Source organism: Alexandromys fortis, unplaced genomic scaffold (genome assembly GCF_014885135.2).
Source record: "Alexandromys fortis isolate MF-2015 unplaced genomic scaffold, M_Fortis_MF-2015_v1.1 scaffold_22, whole genome shotgun sequence".
NCBI classification, from domain to species: Eukaryota; Metazoa; Chordata; class Mammalia; order Rodentia; family Cricetidae; genus Alexandromys; species Alexandromys fortis.
In genome coordinates this window covers 11,064,852-11,083,525 of record NW_026067900.1, presented here as the reverse complement: position 1 = coordinate 11,083,525, position 18,674 = coordinate 11,064,852, and the positions used below count along the sequence as shown (strand labels likewise).

The following is an 18,674-nucleotide window of genomic DNA, read 5'->3' as shown; positions in this document are numbered from 1 at the left end:
TAAAATATTCTTTGGCAGCAGAAAAATATACTTTGCCTGACATGGTGGCACATGCCTTTAATCCCAGCACTCGGGAGGTAGAGACCAGTGAATCACAGCAATTTTGAGGCCAGCTTGTTCTACCTAATGAGTTCTAGGAAAACCAGAGCTACATAGGGACCCTGACTCGAGAGAGAGAGAGAGAGAGAGAGAGAGAGAGAGAGAGAGAGAGAGAGACTTGCAAAGCAATTTGAAGTAATAACATATATTATTGGCTTAATATTTTAAGTTAGACATCAGGAGACACAAACCACATTTCTCAATAGGTGAATCTATCCATACATCCAGTCATTGCCAACTAGGAGCATCCTAAATACTTCCTGCATCATCATCATGAGAAGGAGTGGGCCAGTAAAATTCCTGCTATTGGCTGCACAGCCGGAAAGGTAAGGCGAAGTTAATGATACTCAAGAGCATAAGGCTATTTGGTGATCATTTGGGCTAATGTAGAAGCAATTTAACTTAGGGTAAAGTTGTACCTGGTGGTACAGATCTGTAATTCCCAGTTACTAGGGAGGCTGAAACTGGAGAGTTTTAAGTTCAAGGCTAACCTAGGTAACCTAGAACACCCCTACTTTAAAATAAAGCAAAGGACTGGGAATGGTGACACACGCCTGTAATCTCAGCACTCAGGAGGCTGAGGCAAGCTGATCTCCGGGAGTTTGAGGCTACTCTGGCCTACGTAGTAAGACTCTGTCTCAATAAATAAAACAAAACAAAATGAAGGCTGGAGAGGTAGCTTCCTGGCAGAGCACTTATCTAGCATGCGCGAGGTCCTCGGTTCACCATCCGGGGGGGGGGGGGGAAGATGTTTCCCAATATATAAGGATAAGTGATGGATAAGAGATAAAATCATTTATAAGAAAAATGTCAAATGATTTAAATTTGCCCTATAAATTAAGCGACTGGAAACCACTCCTCTTCTGAGAGTAGGATTTTATGATAGAAAATGATTGTAGCTTCCAGAGGATGAGGGTACACGCCACTAACCACAAACTGCTGCCTTACTGTCTCCCAGCAGGATCTGTTGCTTTCCCGCCACACCTTGTTTAAAGCCTTCTGACTCTAACACGAGATGTCCTTAAAAGTTCTTTGTACTCAAGGAGGGGGAAAGAAATTTTTATGTTGAATTATACAAATTAAGTCTTGATGGATATAAACTATTTTCATTTGAAAATTTGAAATGAGTATTTTCAACTCCCCCAAAGGAAGCAGAGAAGAAAAGACATCTTTGAATAGGAAATTGCATAGCCATTCAAGTTTTTACGTGTACAGTGTAGGAAAAAAAGAAATCTCAACAAGTAACTGCTAGGAATTTAGGAAGCCGGCCTCTTTGGAAGAGCGCCTGCAACAAACTCCGTTTGCCACCCAGTGGCTGCAGAACGAAATTACTTCTGTCGCCTACAGCCCTTTATTTTGTTGGTGGAAGGTGGGGAAAGACTGAGGTAGATGATACCAAACTACGAATTTAGAGCCTCCCGGACATTCCTCTAGATCGCTTTGAGTCGCCATCACTGTAGTAAACGCTGTATTTATTTTCCTTGTGGCCCACTCGCAGTCTGACCACAGGCCTCTGGGAAGCAATGCGTTCAGATACTGACCGGTACGGAGGACACCGAGCTGGCCCGTGACTCGCGGGACACGCTGTTGGGCATGGCCAGGGTGCAGCAGGACACGCCCACGGTGGCTTCGGGCAGCTCGTCGTCCTCCGTCCACTCGTTGAGCTCGGGGTTGAAGCACTGGATGCATTTTTTGTACTTCTTCTCGCCCTCATTCCAGCCGCCCAGCAGGTACGCGCGTCCGTGGAGCGCCGAGACTCCCGCCGTGCTCACGCCCACGGGCAGCGGTGCCACGAAGCTCCACTGGCGCGCTGCGGGGCTGAAACTCTCCACCGTGAGCACGTCCACGCGCTCCCCGCGCGGCCCCAGCTGGCTGCCCCCCATCACGTACACCCTGTCGCCCAAGGACACCGCGCAGTGCCAGCCTCGCGGCGTGCTCAGCTCGGGCAGCTCCTGCCACGCGTCGTGCGCGGGGTCATAGGCGCACACGGAGCGCGAGTACGCGCTGCCGATGTAGCCTCCCGTCACGATCACGCGGCCATCGGCCACGGCGCTGGCGTGGCAGCAGCGTGCCACCTCGAGCGGCGCCTTGGGCTGCCACTGGTTGGTCGAGGGCACGTAGCACTCCACCGAAGCCAGGCTGCCCTCCGCGTTGCGGCCGCCCACCGCGTACAGGAGCCCGTTGAACACGCTCAGGCTGAAGTGCGTGCGTTTCTGGTTCATGCTGCCCAGGTGGATCCAGGTGTTGAAGCGAGGATCGTACCTGAGATGACAGAGGGCATCTTGATCACCTAAGTGGGGGAACCCATGTTGCCCAGCATTGAATAAGTGGGAACCCTCCACCCCCAACACACAATTACAGCTATTACTCCTCCTCTCATTCATTAAAAAAAAAAAAAGTGATACTCCCCTCTCTCCCCATTCAGAAGACGTTTCCTTTAACCAGATCCCCAAACAAACAAACAAACAAACAAAAATCAAACCAACCAAACAACAACAACAACAAAAAGACCCCACAGGATTCTTTCCCTCTAATAGCCACTCTCCCTTTCTGAGATTTAAGAGACATGCAAAATGGGTCGCAGGATAGAAGCTGGGCACCTGAAAGGGGAGCCTGTACATTAGAGGGGACTCAACCTATTTTTTCGGACATCAATGACCGCTAAGCTCTTTCTTGCTGCTGAATTAGGATAGGAGCTGTCTGCTCCGATTTCTACAAACTTCTCATTGGCATGTCTGTCGCGGCCATTCATCACACTGACAAAGCTGAGCCGCCCCTCCGAGCCTGTTAGAATGAGACCCATGGACTTATGTCTAAAAGCATCAAGAAAGGCTTCATCTCTCTGAACAGTTTTCTACTAGTAAAAGTTCCATTTTGTAGAATTTTTTTAGTGTTAGAGTGTTTTCAGTATAGAAATCAATATAAAGAAAGCTGGCTTGAGTATTTAAGGGCGAGAAAGCCAGCAGAAGGGAAAGGAGACCCAGTGAACTCACGGCTCCTTGTTCACATAGTTTGGAAGTTCTGTAAACAGACTTCCCCTTTGTCCCGTTTCACTCCCAAATAAAGTTGTAAGTATAGATACAAACTGAGTACCGGAACTGTGGCTCAGAGGTAGAGTGCTTGCTTGACACAGGTGAGCCACTGGGTTCAAGACCCATAACCGAAAAAAAGCATAAAAAGTCTGAAAATCAATTGCTTGAATTACTTATTAAAAGAACATATTTACACAAATATAAAGTATATGAAAATAAATTGCATAGAATATATGCTATACTACCAAAATAACTTAATTGTATTGATATATTACATTTATATATAAATATAAGATTATATTATATATAAACAAATATATTTACATAGAAATGTAATATATACACATACATATGTTTACATACACATGTAGTATATATATGTATGTATATAAAGAGTGTGTGTGCATGTGTGTCTGTGTCTGTGCATGTGTCTTGTGAGTGCAGGCTCCCTTGGAGGCCAGAAGAAGGTGTTGAACGCCCTGGTGCTGGAGTCACAGGCTGGTGTGAGCCACCTGATGTTGTTTCCAAACTTGGGCCCTCTGCAAGAGCAGTGGTACTTTTAACCACTGACCCATTTCTCCATGGATTCTTGGTAAGTGGTGGGTACACACATATACTGAGACAATAAAGACATGTCATAGAAATCTTGCTTCTTGGTCATGTTTGATGTGTATGTGTATGAAAATAGAAAGGTGACCATGAGAGGGGAGGAAGAGATTTTAAGGCAGAGTGATAATGGAATTCATGTGACGTGGATGCAAAGGAGGGATTCTGGGGAACCAGCAAGGGGACCGATAAGAGGAAGCAGGAGCAAGGGCGGAGAGTGGCCAAGAGATATGCGTAAAAAAGTGTAATGGCATGTGTGAATAAAAATGACAAAATTTAATCCATCCCTTTGTATGCTAACTGCAAAACATTAAAACGTAGAGAAGAAATCTAGGGTGCATATACCTCCGATGCGCTTTATACGAAACATGGTAAATATCAAAAGCGTTACCACCACTACTACGAGGCTAAGGACCTAAGATAACAGGCATTAATTCTGGGGCAAGGCAGTTTCTCCACATTGCAGTTCATTTGCATTACCGACAAAGCACTGGTACCTGCAGAAATTGCTGACAGCATGCTTGGCTTGGTTTCTTGCGTCATTCTGGTCCTCACCACCAGCTACATAAAGGAATCCATCCATCACAGCCACACACTGGTTAAAACTCTTGGCTGGCATTTCTGTGAGCTTGCTCCATCCATTTTCAGGGTCTCTATACAAAATGTCTCTACTAAGGGACTTCTCAGTCAGGCCAGGGCGTCCCCCAACAGTGATGAGAACTCGGCAGCCGCCTCGAATTCTTGTTCGCCGAGATTGCAAGGTGTTTTGATGATAAGGTAGTAAGTGGTAGTTCATAGCATCCACAAGCAGTTTATGACAATCGGCGTCTTGCATCATTCTTGGTACAGTTTGAACATAAGTGACCAGGTCTTGTGCAGAAATGGTACCAAATCGAATGTTACTTAGAAGATCTGCTGCGTGCTTCACTCTCTTGGGGTCGAACTCTAGCCATTTCATTGCAATCTGGAACGCTACTAGCTCAGAAGGCAACTGCAGGTCATCGTCTATGAGAAGCTCATTAATTTGTTCAAAGGTAAGCTTCATAAACTGCTCTGATTCTGCAAATTCGATGAAGTTATCCCGGATAAATTTCTGGGCTGTCGCTTTGGCGTTTTTCAAGCAGTACGTTTCGGCGATATTAACAACATACATGCAGTTCTCAACGCTGATCTCTCGTATCAGAAAATCGCTGCACATCTTCACAAGAGTGTGGATCTGAAGGTACACGGCAGCAGAGATGATGCTTCCTATTGTGTACAGAGAGAGGGTCAGCTTTCCCGTGTATGCGTACGCGATCACCGTGGCTAGGCCTAAGGGGGCGATGTCATTGAGGTCCACCCGTTTCGTTGATGGATCCTTTTTAAGGATGTTGTAAAAGTATTCACTGCACGAAGCCATGACTGATTTATGAACATCAAAGGACTTGGTTTTGGTACCAATGACTAAGTCACACAGGAAGCTCTCTTGCCGCATTTTACTTAAACCTTCCAGGAGGTTGGGGCCATAGGACGTGTCTGTTAGCTCAGAAGAAACACAGCTAAGGCTGTTGCTGCCTTCTAGGAGCCCGTTTAGAGCACTCAGCTTGTTTAGGGGGCTGTCTTCTACGATGATGGTCATCTCGTTGATCTCTGCTTTGTTCTTTTTGATAGCCTTCTTCTTGGGTGCCATGTTTGCCACAGCGCTGTCGCCGTCAAGAGCTCACTAAAAGAGAAGGAGATGTTTATTTTCCCTGTGCTTTGGATTTTGATATATTACACTAGAAACTTTTATAATTACATAAAGTAGATTAATTCTCATTTAACCAAAATGTATTTGAAGACATCGAGATGCACATTGCAGTGACATTATTTCACGCCTTAAACATTGAAAATGATTCTAGAAAGGTGTGTGTTTTCAAATGAAATCTCCCAAAGGGTGTATTTTCAAGCAATTATGACCCAGCAGCAATGAGCGGTTCTCTGGTTCGAATGCACTGTAAATTTTGGAATGGAAACCTTTGAAAGACTTAACCAAAAAGTGAATTATGACTACCTTGAAGGTTTTCTTCAAGATAAATATTAAAATTTAGGAATCCATATAAAATTACAAAATACCATGAAAAGAAGATCCTTTTAACAACATCAGTGAAACCTACCACGTTCGAAGCGACACACGTAGCCATCCTAAAGAATCCCTATTCTTTTGACCCGGCCCCTGCCACAGCACTTGTTCCTGCGCCTACGCAATAGAGCTTATTGGAACTCTAGGATTTGCTGGCGTGGGGCTATGTTTTGTTTTCTCACTTTGCTCAAATCATACTCACATTCATATTTATTTAAAGGACTTACACCCTTTCTCATTAGGTTTTGCAGTTACTTTCCTTGTTGGCCTCATTTGAGGAAATTTAAAAATACTTTGCTCAGCAAGAAGTTATAGGATAGCCACTCCTGCACGGACGGACAGCAGTTTTCTGGAAACGATGGAGCGGTAAACGTGCAATGTGTGCTCTCAAGACAAGCTGCAAGACAAATGCAAGCTGCAAACAAGAAGCTGCACTTATAGCCGAGCAAATGCAGGCCTTGTCTGGGTCCTCGGAAGAACCCAGACAGCCAATGCTTTATTCATGCACATAATGGGATCTCAAGGAAACCCTGGACTAAAAGGCTAAAGATTCTTGTGCTGCTTGGTTTTTATATCACCTTGATAAAAGCTAAATTCATCAGAGAGACGGGAACCTCGATTGAGAAAATGCTTCTCTAAGGTCGGGTTGGAGGCAAGCTTGCAGGGCATTTTCTGAATGATTGATGGGGAAGAATCCAGCCCATTCTAGTTGGAGCCATTCATGAGCGAATAGTCCTAGATACTTTAAGAAAGCAGGCTGAACAAGCCATGAGGAAAAAGCCAGTAAGCAGCTCCCCTCCGTGGTCTCTGCATCAATTGCTGCCTCCAGGTCCCTGCCCTGCCTGGGTACCAGTCCTGACTTCCTTCATGATAAATTGGGAGGTGGAAGTGTAAGCTGACCAAACCCTTTTCTCCCTAAGTTTCTTTGGACACAGTGTTTCATCACTGCAATAGTAACCCTAACTGAGACAATATGTTTATCCCATATTAGATGATGACTTTGCTAGTGGCATGTAGGTATAGAGGTGCTATTTAAAACACAAATATCTGATAAAAAACAGAACCTCTCCTAATCAGAAAGGACTCAGGCTATAGCGCTGAAGCTGGATCTCAGATCTCTGTATAATTCTTCAGTTCTGGACCATTGATGAGGTCCAGGGCATGCTGAGAGAAAAAGGGTAAGAAGGATTGAGACTGGCTCGGGGCAGCCGCTGGCTGGTGTTTACAATTCTGTTTGCTTAATGCATATAAAATATTGATAGGCAGATCTCTGGGTTTTGGACATTCTGATATGTCGGGGCTCTGAAGGAAAGGCCAGCAGAAGATTCTGAGTAAATGTGACTGGTGGACTTTCGAATGATTTATGTCTAATTTATAGTCTTAAGTGTGTTCTTCTACCCTGTAAGTCTCCATGTCCTCTTTAAATGAGCAATCCCCTTTTCCTTAACAAGTTTCTAATTATCTTACAACATTACGATTATAATCTAGAGGTAAGAGTGGAGGTGGGGGGAGCAGGGGAAGCTACTGAAGACGCGGTGGAGCAAAAAGTGAGGAAAATTTTGCAGCTGAGTCAGCAGTTGCAAAGGGCGCTGTGATGGCTGTTAGCCGAAGAGCAGGCTGCAGCGGGGGCTGCACAAGACAGCTACAGACCCAACAGGAACTGGTTCTGATTTGAAGAGCAGCTGGGCAGTAGAGTTTGTTGTTTTGTTTTGTTTGCTGTTGTCGCTGTAATCAGCTAGTAGCATGCTAGCCTAGAATGTGATTCCCCCCCCCCCCCCCCCCCCCCCCCCCGCTCAGACCAACAGCGATAACAGCAAACAAAACAAAACAACAAACTCTACACCCCCAGCTTAGTGTCCATATTTTCTGTGAAGGGTTACATCCAACGTGCATGTATAAATCCTATGGAAATTTTATGTGCATGCTAAAGGATCTAGAGCAGTGGTTCTCAGCCTTCCTGATCTGAGACCTTTAATACAGTTCCTCCTGTTGTGGTGATCCACAACCATAAAATTATTTTCATTGCTGCTTCTGCTTCGTAGCTGTAATTTTGCTACTGTTAGGAATCATAGGTAAATATCTATGTTTTCTGATGGTCTTAGGCACCACCCCTGTGAAAGGTCGTTTGACTCCAAAGGGGTTGTGACCCACAGGTTGAGAACCACTAGTCTAGAGCAATGCTGTCCTATAAAAATGAATCATATATGCAATCTAAAAACCTGAGTGGCTGCAGTAGAAAGATAAAAATGGATAGTTGAAATTAAATGCAAGTAGCTATTTATTCACCATAGCATACACAAAATATTTTTCACATGTAATTTTATGAAATTTTTAATATGCTATTGCATGTTTTCATACTAAATCCTCAGAATCCTGTGTACATTTTAGATGTTAGTATGCCTTGCTTTGGATCAGCCACATTTTCAGCATTTAGTAGCCCCAAGTGGCAGATGAATAGTATATTGGACCACAGAGCTCTAGAACAATCATTTAAGATATGCAGAATATAGCTGAGAATTCTAAAGAAGACAAGAATGTTGGAGGGAACAAACAGCAATGTAATGATAAACAAATGTATTGATGTTAAATATTAATGGAAAACCATTAAAAGACTCGGTTGCTAGAATAGATAAACAAAAGTGAAATCAATATGCTAACTATAAGAGATTCACTATACAGACACAGATAAGTAGAAAATAAGTGGTTATAAAAATATTAACCAAGGTAATAATTAACATAAGAAGGTCTTGTGGCTTTTTTTTAGTGTCAGGGAAAATAGACTTAAAGAAAAATTTTTTACTAGTAATAGAATTTCATAATAATACAAAAAGAAAATTTTTTTACTAGTAATAGAATTTCATAATAATACAAATATAAATTCAACATGAAGATGTGACTATCATAAATGTGTATGTTTATAATTATTGAGCTTCAAAATACATGAACTAACAAGTAAAATTTTAGAGAGAAATAAGCAATTCACAATTATATTTGAAGAAGTAAATTCAACAGTTGTTGGAACTAGAAAAAAAATTCAGTTAGCAAAATCTGACCACTCCTAATCACTGACTTCGTAGACCATTATATGCAACTGTAAAGATACAAATCCTACTAATGTGTACATGGCACATTCACGGAGTCACTAAAAATGCCTCAGCCAACAACAAAAAAAAGCATTGAAGTCACATGGCTTCTATGTAGACTACACTATTTGATAACAATAAATAAAGTTAGAAGTAATTACAGGCTGTCCAGGAAAACCACTTAACTTTCAAACTTTGGAAATTAAATGATATACTTCTAAATAATTTATGACTGAAAGAATATATTATAAGGGAAATTAGATCCCATTTCAAACTGAATGATAATGAAAACACGGTACTGGTACCAATTCCATTACTTAGCCACAGTGTGATCTTTTGACCTCTTCCAGGCTCTGTTGACTACAGGAAGAAAACCACGTGCGCACCTGCTGGGTCAACTAGCCCTGAGAGTGGATGATGCAGGGGCATCTGGCCAGTGTCAGTAGCTGGACTGGGATTGGAGTAGCGTGTGTAATACTGGGGTTTGGGAAGGGTTGAGAAGGGATGACGGTAGGAAGATGGAAGAGTGGAGGAAGTGAGGGAAGAATTACCCAAACCTTAGGAGATATGTATGAAAGAGCCATATGGAAACCTACTATCTCATAAGCTAATTAGCAATAATTTTTTCCCAAAGGACATAAAATGAGGTAGCATTGGCTATTTCAGTTTTTAAAAGCTGTGGCTTATTTAACTAAAAACCCCAATCCTAGATTTGCTACATATCCTTAAAAGTTGCTGGTCGGGGGGCGCCTAGTTTAAGCTAGAGCTGAGCTGAACCGGAAGCTTCCTTTCTGCTGGCTAGTGCTGAAAGGTACTAACCAGGCTACCCGGGGAAAAAAGTCGCTGCCACTCTCACTGAGCGGGCTACGATTTACTGTGCCACCAGGCAAGCTGTGCACAGCGGCGCAGCAATGCCATAACTGCTATGGGGGCAACTGAGTGCCTTCTGCTTGGAGCTGAGCTCTCTTCTGCAAGAGGGAAGTCATACCTGATACGCAACCTGGTTAACAGCCAGAGATCAAGTAACGCATAGGCTTAGGGAGGAATCTACTACTGATGCTTTGGTATGTGGATGCATTGTCAAACTGTCTTCTAAATACTTATGTTTATAGTTAGCCGAAGGCCAGTGCTGCTTTCAGCCTTGGTCGGAGACACGTGTGTGTGTGTGTGTGTGTGTGTGTGTGTGTGTGTGAATGCGGAGAACCTAGTTAGTCAAGGAGATGTGAATTGAGTGAGCTGTTGAGTGCTCAGTCCTATATGGGACATGTCTATTATCTTCACCTCCAAGGCAAGGTCCAGGGGACATTGCGGAAGAGGGGGCAGACAGAATGTGGGCTGAAGGACGAGGAGGAATGCTGTAAATAGACATCTGGAAGCAACTCGGTCATTACATTCGCGAAATCGCACAAGTTCTCATTATCTTCACATGAATGTAGAAGATGAGGTCTGTCGCTATCCCATCATGGATGGAGGAGGGCTTGGTAGTTAATGGTTGCTGGGGGAGGGCAGGTCATTTTATTAAAAGCTGCAGTCACTGGGTAGCTACTCATGCTCCAGTAAGTAGTTCCCTGCCCGTGCTCACACAAGCAACCTTAAGTCAGCGATTCAGTGGATCAAGGTAGAGAGAGACAGAGATAGAGACACAGAGAGGGACTTCTTGGGAAGAAGGTGCTCAGTAAAAGTGAGAGGAGATAAGAGAGGGTGATAGCAGGTGTCTGTGTTCAAAATAATTTACGTGCATGTAGGAAATTATTTAAAAAATTAAAAAGAAAACAATGCCTGCTTCACAGAGTTGCTGGTGAATACAAAGGTAAATCTTGAATGTCACCTTGATGGGACTTAGACTCACTATGAAACACACATTTAAAGGTGTTTACACAGAGGTTAGCTGGGCAGGGACCCTATCCTGAACATGGATGGTAACATCCCTCAGACTCCAGTCCCGGGCTGAATTAAAAAGAATGCCAGCTGAGCACCCGCGTTCACCACCGTTTCCTGACTCTGGACACAATGTGGACAGCCGCCTTAGGCTTCTGCCCCAGTACCTTCCCTGCCACAACGATTTGTGCTCTCCAACCATAAGCCAAAACAAACCCTCCTCCTTCAAGCCTCACTTGTCAGGCATTTGACTTCATTAACAAGGATCAAAATGAAATTTTCAAAGAACTGATAATTTTTTTTAAAAAAAGAAGCAGTTATAAATAGGCACCATAGGAATATATATGTGCACATATATAATATACATATATATGGAAAACTGAACAACTCAGCCTATTTTAATTTAGTCATTTGCCTGCCATCATCTAGAATATTCCTACACACTGAGGAATAAATTTTGAAAACATTCTATTCTTTTAGATTCACCTTATACATGAGCTGAAAGACAAATGAAGATTTAACTGGTTTTTCCAGCTCTCCCCCCTATAAGCCAAGCTCATGGCTGGCTACTCTGAGTGCCTAAACTTTGAGGCTGGGAAATCACCATGCTTCCCACTCACTGGCTTCCGAGGAGTGAGCCCTGTGCTCCTGGAGCTCCTTCCCCGGAGAGGAGCTTCAAGGCTCTATCCCCATTTTCCTGAGTCACATGCTTGAGCTAGTCTCATCAATGGGGGTCTGATGAGCTGACACGTGTATGCTCAAAGAGAAGAACTTTCCATTGGTTTTGCTCTTTTCACACACTTCCTACCATAATAGGACTGCTGGACCGAGCAGGCCATCCACAGCAGCTGAGGTTGCGAAACAGGCTGAGCACATCTGAAGGCATTGCCAATCCCTTCCTGCGGCTTCCTTCTCGGGTCAAAGAAGAGACTTTGCACCGGGTGCAGAGGGTTAAAGGAGACTTCCGGTCCTACTGGAGCCCGCCAGAGCTCTACCTTCATCCCTCGGAGGGTACCCAGGTATGATAACCATTAATAATAATCCTGATGATGGGTGCCACTGCCTCTTCTCCTCCTTCCTCCGTCCCTCTAAGAAGGATTCTCACCGGAACTGGGGAGAATGGTAACAGACACTATTCTCTCTCCAGGCCCGTCCTCACTGCCCACCCTGGCTCTTGTCTCCTAGGCAATTTCCACAACGATAGCATAATGTATTCTAGACCTGATTAGCAGCAGGGCAGGTTTATGCAAATCATGTTTTCCATCATCCTTTGTACCTGTCAAATTTAAGTACATTATCAATTAAAAATATAAATAACCAAGTATGCAGCTATACATATTAAGTGTAAATGGATATCTCCATCTCTCCCTAAGTAGTACTGTATACCTAGGATTTACTTAGAAAACAAGGATTATCGTATGCTAGAGACCTGGTTACCTATTTTATATAATTTAATTTATTATACACTTTAATATGCCATATATATTTATACTTTAATTTTATAAGTTTAAATGCTGCAGAAATCTTAAAATGAAAATCTTGTCCTGTTTTCATTTTACAAATGGAGGATTCAAAATTTAGAGAGTTTAAAAAACTGTCCACAGTCACACAAGTCACATGCAATGTGTGTTGGAGCAAAGATTCAAACACACACAACATCCGTCTTCTCTATTTTGCTTCCCTTTAATCCAAGGTCAGTTAAAGCCTGCAGAAGATGAAAAGCTACCTTTTTCCAGCATGAAAAAATTGAGATTGAGGGAGGAATACCCATGGTTTGTAAAATCAAATTTGTAAAATCAAAATTTGTAAAATCAAATATGGAAACTGTGAAAAAGTTCTTCCCAGTCCCAATTATCAAGATTAAAGTGCTTTTGAGTGCAAAATAAAGTTTTTGAAGACACAAACTCTGTGGGTTTCTTTTTCCTGCTAAAGGTGGTAAAGTTACAAAACTTCAGGTTGGGCCAGTCAAAAATGTAAGTGCAAAGAAGGGCTTCTATGACTTCATTGATTAAATAACTAAGTACTTCATTGTAAGGGTCAGACTGAACATGAAGTCCCCACTTTCTTTCTTAAAAATATAGAGTCAAGCCAGGTGATGGTGGCACATGCCTTTAATTCTGCCACTTGGGAGGCAGAGGCAGGTGGATCTCTATGAGTTCGAGGCCAGACTGGTCTACAAGAGCTAGTTCCTGAACAGGCTCCAAAGGTACAGAGAAACTACCCTGTCTTGAAAAATCAAATATATATATATATATATATATATATATATATATAGTCAAGGTCATCTGTTTAAATTAGGTAAGAGCTGCACTTGGACTTAGTGACTATGACATTGAGACTCTAAACACAGAGTTAACTACTATTCTAGTCTTTGTATTCAAGATAGAGAATTCCCAAATTATTGGTATTGGTTTTTGTTGGAAAAAATTATTTTTGAGGCCTTTTTGTAGAGATCGGATTGGCCTCAAAGTCACAGAGATCTACCTGTCTCCTTCTGAGTGCTGAGATTAAAGGTGTGTACCATCAGGCCTGGAAAACTTTAATAAGGAGGCCTTTCTTCTCTGTATTTTATATTTGCAAGGGAGTTAGAAGTCAAGTTTCTAATTCTTTCTCCCCAACAGAGTCTTAAAGACTCAAATTTCTTTGCTTATCACAGAACTGGACCTGAGTTTTGTATCGACTTTGCTCTAACCATTTGCAAGGCCTGCATGAAACATGCAACCTTTATGGTTTTAGTTTAACCTCTTGTCAGATCGGAGATTTTAGTTCTGAACCCTTACAATAACTGCATAGCTGGCGTTTTCTGCTAGAGGTGGCAGGATTTAAGCCACTTCCTCTCAAACAGCTGTTTGGATCCCTAAAATTAACTTTTTCTCAGAGATAGATAAGCCAGTGGAGATAAGATTCCGTACACAGGATCTACTCAACTAGTTCTGAGCTGTCAGAGGCCACAAATAAAATACAAATGTGCAGTTAGGATTTCAGATAAACCAGGAAAAAAAAATATATATGTATATATTTGCATGTATGTATATAACATACATACAAGTGTGTACTTCAAACACACTTATATCAAAAGCTGTTTTTATTTGTAGTTTATAAGGAAGTTCATGTTTAATAGGATACCCTGTATTTTATCTGGCAGTTCTACTCCGGGTTTGGTTCCAGATGGAGCCATGAGCCCTGAAGGCTGTTCTGAAACCCACAACACAGATGTCTTCATGTTACTTTTCTGTAAAATGACTCAGGGGTTTCTTGTTGTTTGGTTGGTTTTTTGTTTTCCATAAAGTTCCTGAAAAAAATCTGTAAGCCAAAACACGCCTAGAACCACTAGGCTGATGTTGCCAAGAAACAGAAACATAACCGTCCCTCACCTGTAAGTGGGCAAGTTGATACAAAAGTATTGACTTTAAATAAAAATCATTCCTGTTCTCAAGCCGATTTCTGGAGAAAGCCGCTTGAAGATTGGTCACTTCACGTTTGAGAGTGTTCCTCCCACCACACTGCGAGCGCATGCGTGCTGAAGTCACTGTCACTGTCCCGCACCAGGAGTGGGATCCCACCAGACTCCTGGCTAAGGGTGAGAGTCAGCTGTGCCTGCCCCCGTCCCTGCTGCATTCCAATGGCTGCATCTGTTGGGGCTCATCAGCTCTGCCTCCCAGAATAGAAACGGACGTGGTGCATGCTGTCCATTTTTAGAGAAGCCCTTCTGAACGGGGATTCCACTTTGCCATTCCAACACCGAAACGATTTGCAAAAGTGATACATAGACCATGATAGCCATAGATTCACATTTAGAACAAAACTCTACGTTTATTTTTGGTCAAATAACAAATATAGGGTATTTACAGGGGGGTGGGGATTCGATTTTGTCAAAAAGTTGTATCTGGGGGAGTCAAAGAGCTCTTTTGAGTTCTACACTACTAATTCAGTTAAAACTGATAAAACTTGATCTCTCCTGAACTATTGTATTAACTAAACCACGTGTCAAAGTGGTTGTTAATAATATTAAAGATGGAATTCTAAGTTTCCTGAACAAACCCTAAGAATTTTCTTTATAAAATGGTGGGGAAAAAACGTATAAGATTTAGAGAATTAAAACTACCATGACAAAACACATGTAATTTTACTTTTATAGGGTATCGCTCATACATATCAGTTACTGTGTCCGTTTCCTTGGTTATAGCATTTCTCAAATTCCAGGACAAAGTTTTCTGCCTCTCAACTTGAGATCAAGGGACATGACCTGTGTCACCCAGCTGGAGATCCCCGCAGGAAAGTAGCTCTATTGCTACAGGCACTAGGACACCCCCACCGTCTCCCACCCACACAGCCATACACACCCTAGGATCCGGAAGGCACGAGCTGGCAGTGCGGTCCCAGCTTCTCTCTCCCGTATGAAGTGAGAGCCCCGCTGGTAGTGAGGAAGGTTTAACAGCAGCCTCCCTTGGGGAGGAGGAGATCTGTAGAGAGAAAGGGAGGGCGGGAGAAGGAAAACCCAGTGAGGAGTCACCAGCAGCCGCCCGACAAACCCTAGTGGCAGTAATTTTTAGAATAGCCCTTTGCCATCCCACTGGAGGAAAAGGATTGAGCCTGCGCGCTCGCCTGGAGCAGGCTGAGCCCTCCTCTCCCTCTTTGGTCTTCAGCTGTGTGGGCAGTGCAGGGGAAGAGGGCGTGCTCTGGTTGGTGGAGAGGGGTTGGGTTTCTTGACCTGGCCAGGTTGTTCACTTGTTTATAAAAGTCAAGGACTCAACGGATGCGAGGAAAGAAAATAAGCTGAATGGATGTTCAGTTGCAATTCACGGAAGCAGGGACTTGAGTTGTAAAAAGAGAGATAGTGGCAAAAATTAGCTTTTCGGAGGACAAATTGCGGTCGCCTCAGGTCCTGTGAGGCGACTGTGTATAAATAGACTCTGTGGAGGAGGAGACATGTTTACCAGGACGGGAGATGTTCCACAGCACCTCAGTATGGGGCTGACATTTCATAGTTTAATAGAGCCAGCTTTGTGATCAGCTCCCCATCAGCCATTGATCCCCAGGAGGGTCTGTAATAAACACAGTGGCACAGAAGCACGTTGGGAAATATCTTCTTTGGCGACATTTCATACAAGGAAGGCAATTCAAGTGATTGTCATCGACAGAGGGTTTTTCATAGGCTCCTAGGGTATAGAATGACTGCTCTAAGGGTCAGTATGGTGTCAGCTTCAGTCATGGACGAATAGACCGTCGAAAAGCGACATCCTAATTATCCCTTATCAGTTCCATGTCATCTTGGCCTACTGAGAAGCCGGTCTGCATCTTTAATTGCTAGAAGGATGAAAACATCAGCAGCCAGACATACTGGGTACAAGTGAAAAAAAAATCATAGCCAAGGGAGGAATTAGAGGTGAGCTGGGACTGCCAAGAATTTCAAGTTGGGGCTGTTTTGCACCAAGAAAGTGCAATTGAAATTCATTTAGCCTACTATGTTACAAATAGGCCCCAATGAGTAAACACCAGAAAAAAAAAACAGTGAAAAATCAGGAAGAAAAACTGTGATCAACTGGGTTCTAATGACAAAACTGCAGCTTGATCAAGACCCAATCCTCTGAAAAGAGAAGGGTGGAAGTCGGTCGGGGAAGTGATAGACAGGTGCGACACAGAAGCCACGTAGAAAGGACTTCCTCCCTTCCTTCATTGTTCCCTCTCTCCTTCTCTTCCCCTCTTCTCCTTCCCCACTTTCTTTCTTTGAGACCCAATCCTACTATGTAACTTAAAGCTAGCGCGGAACTCTCTACGTAGCCCAGGCTGTGCTTGAACTTGTTATCTTCCTGCCTCAGCCGCTTGAGTGCTGGAATTATAGGCTCAGGCCACCATGCCTTGTTTGATCTTAGATGTTTGGATTCTACTCATGGATCTTTAGCACAGAATCTGGGAGAAGCAAACTAGGGAGGTTTATTGAACGGCCTACATTGAAATCATTCTATATTTGGTTTTGAGATACGGTCTTGCCATGTTGCCTGGGCTCAAGAGATCCATCTCCAGAGTACTTTGGAATACAGGTGTGGAGCAGTGAGCCCCCCAGTCTTGATGCAGGTAAAGGGTCAGAGCATTCAATTTTGTTTTCTCCATACTGTAAAAGCCCTGCTGGGCTCAACCTCTAGGACCTACACAAAGCTGGACGTCATGGCTCCCATCTGCAACTCCATCCAGCATCCCTATGGCAAAGTAGGACACAGGGACAGGGACCCATCCAGAGACTTACAGATCAGCTTGCAATGGCAGCAGAGGCACGGGGCCTTGCATGGTGGTGTGTGCATGAGCTTCTAGCAGTGTGCTTTCAGGAGGAGGTGGCACAGGACAGAGTCAGTAAGCAGAGTTCTTATTTCACTCAGGCTGTGGGGAATCTAGCTGGAGAGACCGAGGCCATGATGCAAGACACTTTGGGAACTGTTCCTGTGGAGAAGAAAAAGGGGAAAGGATCAGTTCTATAGACTCTTTGTTAGTGGCTCGCACATTGAAACCACAGAAGAAATTCTGAGAAACACCCGCACACAGTGGGAAAAGCACCCAGACTGTGTGGTGATGAGGGACCATGAAAACAAATGATCAAGAGGATTTGGTTTTGGAAATGTCCTCTTCCAAGGCTGAGCTGATGTTGGCTTGACTGCAAGGCCTCTTTCAGCTGATGGAAGAGACACTGAGCCAGAACAAAACCAGAGAGGAATCTTGAAAACTCAGCACCCACATGGCCCTGAAGAAGCTGTCTGTGGGGTTAGAGAAGATGCTAAGAACATCACTAGAGTTTTCTTTTAAAAATGTGGAAAAATAAATACTATTTAAATAACAATAGTTTTAAAATTACTGATAGGCAGTCAGGGAAGAAAATGGCTTTGACTTTGTTTTTCTTGATGACTATAGTCCTGTGGGAAAAAAATCCCACAATTATCGCACCATCCACGGTCACAATGCAGAAGTTAGAACGGCAAGCAAAGCAGAAGTCCAAAGAGCCAGGAGTGAACGAGGAGAGAACTCAGGTTTTGGGGGAATCTCATTGTGGTGGTGGAAATTTTGGACCAGGACCAGGGAACAACTTTCCTCAGGAAGAGGTGATGGATATGGAAGTGGGCATGGATTTGGTGATGGCTACCATGGGTATGGTGGAGAGCCTAGAGGTGGCCACTTTGGAGGTAGCCCTGATTATTGAGGAGAACATAGTGGTGGAAGCCCGGGTATGGCAACCAGGAGTGGGATGGTGGAGATGATCATATCCACTGCAGAGGAGGAGATTCCAGAAGTGGGAAGGAGAATGGCTTTGGAAAGCGTAGTCAGCACTCTTTTATCTACATCACAAGGAAGAGCAGAAACTCGGTGGTGGCAGGAATGTGGAGGAGCAATATCACGCAGGAAGCTCTGGTCCTTGGGGCAGAGAAGGAAGTGGGATGTTGGTGGGAAGAGCCAAAGCCAGTTTCCTACTTGCCGTGGGCTTCAGGATAGAAAAGGGAGAGGATGAGAGCCCAGAGGAACTGAACAGCTTCAGGTTATCAAAATGAGAGTGTCCCAAGGACTCTTATCTCAGTCATGCACAAATGTGGATTGTTACAGCTGAAGACAGCAGAACAGATGCAGCGAGCTATTCTGGAATAGACCGTATTATCTGATAACATTACCTTACTGTGTAGGAAGGATTGGACACACAGACATGCACATACATGATCTTTCTTAGCTTTTTAATTGTTGTTTCTTTCTAGTGGTTTTTGTAAAAGTATAGACATATTCTTTTCTTGATAATGTCAGATATATAAATTTCAGGTGACATGTGAAATCTTTCAAAGATTTTTTTTTCAAAGTTTTGAAACTAGCCAGGATCGTGGTATAATAAGATATAATTTTTTT

General features: G+C 43.3%; 1 protein-coding gene across 1 annotated transcript; it reads right to left on the bottom strand.

Moving 5' to 3' along the window:
• Positions 1-242: 242 nt before the first annotated feature.
• On the bottom strand, positions 243-15,352 carry Klhl31 (kelch like family member 31). Its single transcript, XM_050124592.1, has 3 exons — positions 15,143-15,352; positions 4,235-5,439; positions 243-2,361 (listed from the first exon to the last, which is right to left on the bottom strand). The coding sequence occupies exons 2-3, from the start codon at positions 5,404-5,406 to the stop codon at positions 1,629-1,631; spliced, it is 1,905 nt and encodes a 634-aa protein (XP_049980549.1). The 5' UTR covers positions 5,407-5,439; positions 15,143-15,352; the 3' UTR covers positions 243-1,628.
• Positions 15,353-18,674: the final 3,322 nt, after the last annotated feature.

Coding starts and splice junctions, on each gene's coding strand:
- Klhl31 (XM_050124592.1), bottom strand. CDS start 5,406: ATGGCACCCAAGAAGAAGGCTATCAAAAAGAACAAAGCAGAGATCAAC. Junction 2,362..4,234: donor GCTGTCAGCAATTTCTGCAG/GTACCAGTGCTT, acceptor CTGTCATCTCAG/GTACGATCCTCGCTTCAACA.